Source organism: Cherax quadricarinatus, chromosome 77 (genome assembly GCF_038502225.1).
Source record: "Cherax quadricarinatus isolate ZL_2023a chromosome 77, ASM3850222v1, whole genome shotgun sequence".
Lineage (NCBI taxonomy): Eukaryota > Metazoa > Arthropoda > Malacostraca > Decapoda > Parastacidae > Cherax > Cherax quadricarinatus.
The window spans coordinates 3128152-3137589 of NC_091368.1; the positions used below are offsets into that span (position 1 = coordinate 3128152).

General features: G+C 42.6%; 1 protein-coding gene across 1 annotated transcript; it reads left to right on the forward strand.

Moving 5' to 3' along the window:
• Positions 1-2403: 2403 nt before the first annotated feature.
• On the forward strand, positions 2404-9190 carry LOC128702018 (uncharacterized). Its single transcript, XM_070101406.1, has 4 exons — positions 2404-2616; positions 2817-2986; positions 6763-6860; positions 7317-9190. Exons 1-4 carry the CDS (start codon positions 2436-2438, stop codon positions 7519-7521), a joined length of 654 nt encoding a protein of 217 aa, XP_069957507.1. The 5' UTR covers positions 2404-2435; the 3' UTR covers positions 7522-9190.
• Positions 9191-9438: the final 248 nt, after the last annotated feature.

Consider the following 9438-nt stretch of genomic DNA (forward strand, 5'->3'; position numbering starts at 1 on the left):
GGTAGTGTTGCAACACAGTGTTGGTAGTGTTGCAACACAGTGTTGGTAGTGTTGCAACACAGTGCTGGAAGGTAGTGTTGCAACACAGTGTTGGTAGTGTTGCAACACAGTGTTGGTAGTGTTGCAGCACAGTGCTGGAAGGTAGTGCTGCAGCACAGTGTTGGTAGTGCTGCAACACAGTGTTGGTAGTGTTGCAACACAGTGCTGGAAGGTAGTGCTGCAACACAGTTTTGGTAGCGTTGCAACACAGTGTTGGTAGTGCTGCGACAGTGTTTGTAGTGCTGCAACACAGTGTTGGTAGTGCTGCAACACAGTGTTGGTAGTGTTGCAACACAGCGTTGGTATGGTGCAACACAGTGTTGGTAGTGTTGCAACACAGTTTTGGTAGTGTTGCAACACAATGTTGGTAGTATCGCAACACAGCGTTGGTATGGTGCAACACAGTTTTGGTAGTGTTGCAACACAGTGTTGGCAGTGCTGCAACACAGTGCTGGTATGGTGCAACACAGTGTTGGTAGTGTTATAACACAGCGTTGGTATGGTGCAACACAGTGTTGGTAGTGTTGCAACACAGTGTTGGTAGTGTTGCAACACAGCGCTGGAAGGCAATGTTGCAACACAATGTTGGTAGTGCTGCAACACAGTTTTGGTAGTGCTGCAACACAGTTTTGGTAGTGTTGCAACACAGCGCTGGAAGGCAATGTTGCAGCACAATGTTGGCAGTGCTGCAACACAGTTTTGGTAGTGCTGCAACACAGTTTTGGTAGTGTTGCAACACAGTGTTGGCAGTGTTACAACACAGTGCTGGTATGGTGCAACACAATGTTGGTAGTGCTGCAACACAGTGTTGGTAGTGTTACAATATAGTGTTGGTATTGTGCAATACAGGGTTGGCAGCATTACAACACAGTTTTGGTAGTGTTGCAACAGTGTTGGTAGTGTTGCAACACAATGTTGGAAGCGGCACCAAGTATCTTAGACTCTAAACTATCTTCTCACATCCAGTAGGAACCTGGGTTTGATTACGGGTATGTAACCCATGGCCCGGCACGGGTAACTCTCAGTGCACCTGTTACACTCTGAACCTAGCAGTAAATAGGTAGCAGGGTGTTAGTCACCTACAGTGAGCTCGTAAATAAGCAGAGGGAAGCTAAGAGCTCATTAGCTGTAAATTCTGTACATTAATCAGTATTTTAGGTATTAAAGTATTCTTGACTGGTGGTGTACAGGTGACATGCAGCCTTAATGACCCTCGTGTAGTAGATAGACTTTAAACCCCATTAACCAACCAACCAGCCTTAATGACCCTCGTGTAGTAGATAGACTTTAAACCCCATTAACCAACCAACCAGCCTTAATGACCCTCGTGTAGTAGATAGACTTTAAACCCCATTAACCAACCAACCAGCCTTAATGACCCTCGTGTAGTAGATAGACTTTAAACCCCATTAACCAACCAACCAGTCTTAATGACCCTCGTGTAGTAGATAGACTTTAAACCCCATTAACCAACCAACCAGTCTTAATGACCCTCGTGTAGTAGATAGGGGTGTGTGCAGGTGTGTGGGGTTTATCTGGAGTTTATCTGGAGAGAGTTCCGGGGGTCAACGCCCCCGCGGCCCGGTCTGTGACCAGGCCTCCTTAGGTCAGTGTCCCAGGATGCGACCCACACCAGTCGACTAACACCCAGGTACCCATTTTACTGATGGGGAACATAGACAACAGGTGGAAAGAAACTCGTCCAATGTTTCTACTCTGGCTGGGAATCGAACCCAGGCCCTCACCGTGTGAAGCGAGAGCGTTGTGGGCGTGGGCGTGGGCGTGGACGTGGGCGTGGGCGTGGGCGTGGGCGTGGGCTTGGACGTGGGCGTGGAGTGTGGGGGTATGAGAGAGGTAGTGGACACAGCTACTACCCCAGGCTGTTGGTCTTTCCTATTCCGTTACTAGCGTTAATTCAGTTAATTCCGTTACTTCCTACTCGTGTTGTTTGTTAATAATTTACAAGCTAAGATATTTTATCCTTCCTCAGCTCATTTACAAGCTAAGATGCATTATCCTTCCTCAGCTCATTTACAAGCTAAGATGCATTATCCTTCCTCAGCTCATTTACAAGCTAAGATGCATTATCCTTCCTCAGCTCATTTACAAGCTAAGATGCATTATCCTTCCTCAGCTCATTTACAAGCTAAGATGCATTATTCTTCCTCAGATTATTTACAAGCTAAGATGCATTATCCTTCCTCAGCTCATTTACAAGCTAAGATGCATTATTCTTCCTCAGATTATTTACAAGCTAAGATGCATTATTCTTCCTCAGATTATTTACAAGCTAAGATGCATTATTCTTCCTCAGATTATTTACAAGCTAAGATGCATTATTCTTCCTCAGATTATTTACAAGCTAAGTTCCGAGGATTTCAGATATAAATGCAACAATGTTTCTAGATGTAAATTTTGATGTTTATTTACGTCTGCAGATGACGCTGCTGCTGCTGCTCCTGCTGTTGGAGTCTGCGTCTGGAGACGCCGGGAGAGGCTGGGAGACGCTGGGAGATGCTGGAAGAGATAGGGAGGAGAGATATTTCTTCGTCAACCCATCTTATCCTTTAGCACTGAGTGAGTCTCTCTCTCTCTCTCTCTCTCTCTCTCTCTCTCTCTCTCTCTCTCTCTCTCTCTCTCTCTCTCTCTCTCTCTCTCTCTCTCTCTCTCTCTCTCTCTCTGACAGTATATAGATTAGCTTTATAAGAGAGCTGACAGTTTAAGGAGAAGGTTTATAGGGATGCTGATCCTATATATTTTTTTTTCCATTTTGTCAGCTTTCCTGCTGTTCATGCCGCTGTCAATTGCCCTGCCAACACTGGCTCCTGTAAATGGTCGGTCCTTCGGGATCCTGAAGGATCCTGAGGTGAGGGCCGAGGATCTCTACTGGGATCCTGCCTATATAGGATCCTTGAGCAGACTGTCTACCTACTTTGATCATCTGGAGGTAACTTGAGTGGTTGTGAGATAGATAGATGGAGGTGGTGGGCTTATGATTGTGGTTTTTGTAGTAGTGGTAGTAGGGGTGGTGGTAGCAGTAGTAGTAGCTGTTGTAATAGTAATAGCAACAGTAGTAGTAGTAGTAGTAGTAATAGTAGAATTAGCAGTAGTAGCAGCAGTAGCAGTAGTATTGGTAGTAGTAGTAGTAGTAGCAGTAGTAGTAGTAGTAGTAGTAGTAGTAGTAGTAGTAGTAGTAGTAGTAGTAGTAGCAATAGTTGTAGTAGTAGTATACATACATTGAGAGACATACACCTCACAGTGTGTATACACTGAGAGACATACACCTCACAGTGTGTACACATTGAGAGACATACACCTCACAGTGTATATACACTGAGAGACATACACCTCACGGTGTGTATACACTGAGAGACATACACCTCACAGTGTATATACACTGAGAGACATACACCTCACAGTGTATATACACTGAGAGACATACACCTCACAGTGTGTACACATTGAGAGACATACACCTCACAGTGTATATACACTGAGAGACATACACCTCACAGTGTGTACACATTGAGAGACATACACCTCACAGTGTATATACACTGAGAGACATACACCTCACAGTGTGTACACATTGAGAGACATACACCTCACAGTGTATATACACTGAGAGACATACACCTCACAGTGTATATACACTGAGAGACATACACCTCACGGTGTGTATACACTGAGAGACATACACCTCACAGTGTATACACATTGAGAGACATACACCTCACAGTGTGTACACATTGAGAGACATACACCTCACAGTGTATATACACTGAGAGACATACACCTCACAGTGTATATACACTGAGAGACATACACCTCACAGTATATACACTGAGAGACATACACCTCACAGTGTATATACACTGAGAGACATACACCTCACAGTGTATACATATTGAGAGACATACACCTCACAGTGTATATACACTGAGAGACATACACCTCACAGTGTATATACACTGAGAGACATACACCTCACAGTGTATATACACTGAGAGACATACACCTCACAGTATATACACTGAGAGACATACACCTCACAGTATATACACTGAGAGACATACACCTCACAGTATATACACTGAGAGACATACACCTCACAGTATATACACTGAGAGACATACACCTCACAGTATATACACTGAGAGACATACACCTCACAGTATATACACTGAGAGACATACACCTCACAGTATATACACTGAGAGACATACACCTCACAGTATATACACTGAGAGACATACACCTCACAGTATATACACTGAGAGACATACACCTCACAGTGTATATACACTGAGAGACATACACCTCACAGTGTATATACACTGAGAGACATACACCTCACAGTGTATATACACTGAGAGACATACACCTCACAGAATATACACTGAGAGACATACACCTCACAGTGTATATACACTGAGAGACATACACCTCAATGTGTATATACACTGAGAGACATACACCTCACAGTATATACACTGAGAGACATACACCTCACAGTGTATATACACTGAGAGACATACACCTCACAGTGTATATACACTGAGAGACATACACCTCACAGTATATACACTGAGAGACATACACCTTACAGTGTATATACACTGAGAGACATACACCTCACAGTGTATATACACTGAGAGACATACACCTCACAGTATATACACTGAGAGACATACACCTCACAGTGTATATACACTGAGAGACATACACCTCACAGTATATACACTGAGAGACATACACCTCACAGTGTATATACACTGAGAGACATACACCTCACAGTGTATATACACTGAGAGACATACACCTCACAGTGTATATACACTGAGAGACATACACCTCACAGTGTATATACACTGAGAGACATACACCTCACAGTATATACACTGAGAGACATACACCTCACAGTGTATATACACTGAGAGACATACACCTCAATGTGTATATACACTGAGAGACATACACCTCACAGTATATACACTGAGAGACATACACCTCACAGTGTATATACACTGAGAGACATACACCTCACAGTGTATATACACTGAGAGACATACACCTCACAGTATATACACTGAGAGACATACACCTCACAGTGTATATACACTGAGAGACATACACCTCACAGTGTATATACACTGAGAGACATACACCTCACAGTATATACACTGAGAGACATACACCTCACAGTATATACACTGAGAGACATACACCTCTCAGTGTATATACACTGAGAGACATACACCTCACAGTGTATATACACTGAGAGACATACACCTCACAGTGTATATACACTGAGAGACATACACCTCACAGTATATACACTGAGAGACATACACCTCACAGTGTATATACACTGAGAGACATACACCTCACAGTATATACACTGAGAGACATACACCTCACAGTGTATATACACTGAGAGACATACACCTCACAGTGTATATACACTGAGAGACATACACCTCACAGTGTATATACACTGAGAGACATACACCTCACAGTATATACACTGAGAGACATACACCTCACAGTGTATATACACTGAGAGACATACACCTCACAGTATATACACTGAGAGACATACACCTCACAGTGTATATACACTGAGAGACATACACCTCACAGTATATACACTGAGAGACATACACCTCACAGTGTATATACACTGAGAGACATACACCTCACAGTGTATATACACTGAGAGACATACACCTCACAGTATATACACTGAGAGACATACACCTCACAGTGTATATACACTGAGAGACATACACCTCACAGTGTATATACACTGAGAGACATACACCTCTCAGTGTATATACACTGAGAGACATACACCTCACAGTGTATATACACTGAGAGACATACACCTCACAGTGTATATACACTGAGAGACATACACCTCACAGTGTATATACACTGAGAGACATACACCTCACAGTGTATATACACTGAGAGACATACACCTCTCAGTGTATATACACTGAGAGACATACACCTCACAGTGTATATACACTGAGAGACATACACCTCACAGTGTATATACACTGAGAGACATACACCTCACAGTGTATATACACTGAGAGACATACACCTCACAGTGTATATACACTGAGAGACATACACCTCTCAGTGTATATACACTGAGAGACATACACCTCACAGTGTATATACACTGAGAGACATACACCTCACAGTGTATATACACTGAGAGACATACACCTCACAGTGTATATACACTGAGAGACATACACCTCACAGTGTATATACACTGAGAGACATACACCTCACAGTGTATATACACTGAGAGACATACACCTCACAGTGTATATACACTGAGAGACATACACCTCACAGTGTATATACACTGAGAGACATACACCTCACAGTGTATATACACTGAGAGACATACACCTCACAGTGTATATACACTGAGAGACATGCACCTCACAGTGTATATACACTGAGAGACATACACCTCACAGTGTATATACACTGAGAGACATACACCTCACAGTGTATATACACTGAGAGACATACACCTCACAGTGTATATACACTGAGAGACATACACCTCACAGTGTATATACACTGAGAGACATACACCTCTCAGTGTATATACACTGAGAGACATACACCTCACAGTGTATATACACTGAGGAATATGTTACTCTAAGTAAGTCTTTCTTTGTTACTTCCTGACAGCTGCCGGTGCTGTCGTGTCAGGAGCGACTGATTTGTGAGCTGACAGCTGATCCTGACACTTTCTTCCCCATCAGTCAGATCTTCATGAAGGAAATCAGGTACTGTCAGTCTTGAACCATCAGTCAGATCATCCTAGAGGAAATCAGGTAGCACTACCACTCACCTCTGATCTTCACAAGGGAACTCAGACAACACTGCAGTGGATACAGAGACCCAATCAGAATTTGAACAATACCAGAGGCCAGTGCAAACCTGACGTTATCACTGCCCTCTTCTTGAAGTCATTGTTCCAGCACTTAAGGTCATGTGCGCGAGGTCACGTGACCTATCTTCGTACACTGACCCACCATAGGTCATCCCATTGTGACCCGATAATTTCACAAGATAGTAAAAAAATACTCAATATCAATACACAATACACACAGTAAAATATTTTGATTAATTAAACAATTACACAATATCAGTGACTTACACAAAATTCCTGTGAATTACACCTAATACCAGTGACTTATACACAATTCACTACAGACTAATACATTATTGTATCCTTACAGGCTGACGAAAGGACCAGTCAATACGACTACTGACTGCCTGATGTTTCGCTATGTGTCCGCAGCTGGTGCTGGGCTCATTTCGCCCCGGGAGAAATGTGCTAGCACCTACCCCAGGTGTCAGCTCCCTGCTGTCCGTGTCATCAACATGGCTGTTCTTAGACTCTGGCAGTTCTTGTCAGCAAAATTTAATATACATCTTGCGTAGAAGGAGTGATGTGTTATATAAATTGTTTGTATAGTTTGTTAGGTTTCAAGTCTATCTACTACACGAGGGTCATTAAGGCTGGTTGGTTGGTTAATGGGGTTTAAAGTCTATCTACTACACGAGGGTCATTAAGGCTGGTTGGTTGGTTAATGGGGTTTAAAGTCTATCTACTACACGAGGGTCATTAAGGCTGGTTGGTTGGTTAATGGAGTTTAAAGTCTATCTACTACACGAGGGTCATTAAGGCTGGTTGGTTGGTTAATGGGGTTTAAAGTCTATCTACTACACGAGGGTCATTAAGGCTGATTGGTTAGTTAATGGGGTGTAAAGTCTATCTACTACACGAGGGTCATTAAGGCTGGTTGGTTGGTTAATGGGGTTTATAGTCTTTCTACTACACGAGGGTCATTGAGGCTGGTTGGTTGGTTAATGGGGTTTAAAGTCTATCTACTACACGAGGGTCATTAAGGCTGGTTGGTTGGTTAATGGGGTTTAAAGTCTATCTACTACACGAGGGTCATTAAGGCTGATTGGTTAGTTAATGGGGTTTAAAGTCTATCTACTACACGAGGGTCATTAAGGCTGGTTGGTTGGTTAATGGGGTTTAAAGTCTATCTACTACACGAGGGTCATTAAGGCTGATTGGTTAGTTAATGGGGTTTAAAGTCTATCTACTACACGAAGGTCATTAAGGCTGGTTGGTTGGTTAATGAGATTTAAAGTCTATCTACTACACGAGGGTCATTAAGGCTGGTTGGTTGGTTAATGGGGTTTAAAGTCTATCTACTACACGAAGGTCATTAAGGCTGGTTGGTTGGTTAATGAGATTTAAAGTCTATCTACTACACGAGGGTCATTAAGGCTGATTGGTTAGTTAATGGGGTTTAAAGTCTATCTACTACACGAAGGTCATTAAGGCTGGTTGGTTGGTTAATGAGATTTAAAGTCTATCTACTACACGAGGGTCATTAAGGCTGGTTGGTTGGTTAATGGGGTTTAAAGTCTATCTACTACACGAGGGTCATTAAGGCTGGTTGGTTGGTTAATGGGGTTTAAAGTCTATCTACTACACGAGGGTCATTAAGGCTGATTGGTTAGTTAATGGGGTTTAAAGTCTATCTACTACACGAAGGTCATTAAGGCTGGTTGGTTGGTTAATGAGATTTAAAGTCTATCTACTACACGAGGGTCATTAAGGCTGGTTGGTTGGTTAATGGGGTTTAAAGTCTATCTACTACACGAAGGTCATTAAGGCTGGTTGGTTGGTTAATGAGATTTAAAGTCTATCTACTACACGAGGGTCATTAAGGCTGGTTGGTTGGTTAATGGGGTTTAAAGTCTATCTACTACACGAGGGTCATTAAGGCTGGTTGGTTGGTTAATGGGGTTTAAAGTCTATCTACTACACGAGGGTCATTAAGGCTGGTAGGTTGGTTAATGGGGTTTAAAGTCTATCTACTACACGAGGGTCATTAAGGCTGGTTGGTTGGTTAATGGGGTTTAAAGTCTATCTACTACACGAGGGTCATTAAGACTGGTTGGTTGGTTAATGGGGTTTAAAGTCTATCTACTACACGAGGGTCATTAAGGCTGGTTGGTTGGTTAATGGGGTTTAAAGTCTATCTACTACACGAGGGTCATTAAGGCTGGTTGGTTGGTTAATGGGGTTTAAAGTCTATCTACTACACGAGGGTCATTAAGGCTGGTTGGTTGGTTAATGGGGTTTAAAGTCTATCTACTACACGAGGGTCATTAAGGCTGGTTGGTTGGTTAATGGGGTTTAAAGTCTATCTACTACACGAGGGTCATTAAGACTGGTTGGTTGGTTAATGGGGTTTAAAGTCTATCTACTACACGAGGGTCATTAAGGCTGGTTGGTTGGTTAATGGGGTTTAAAGTCTATCTACTACACGAGGG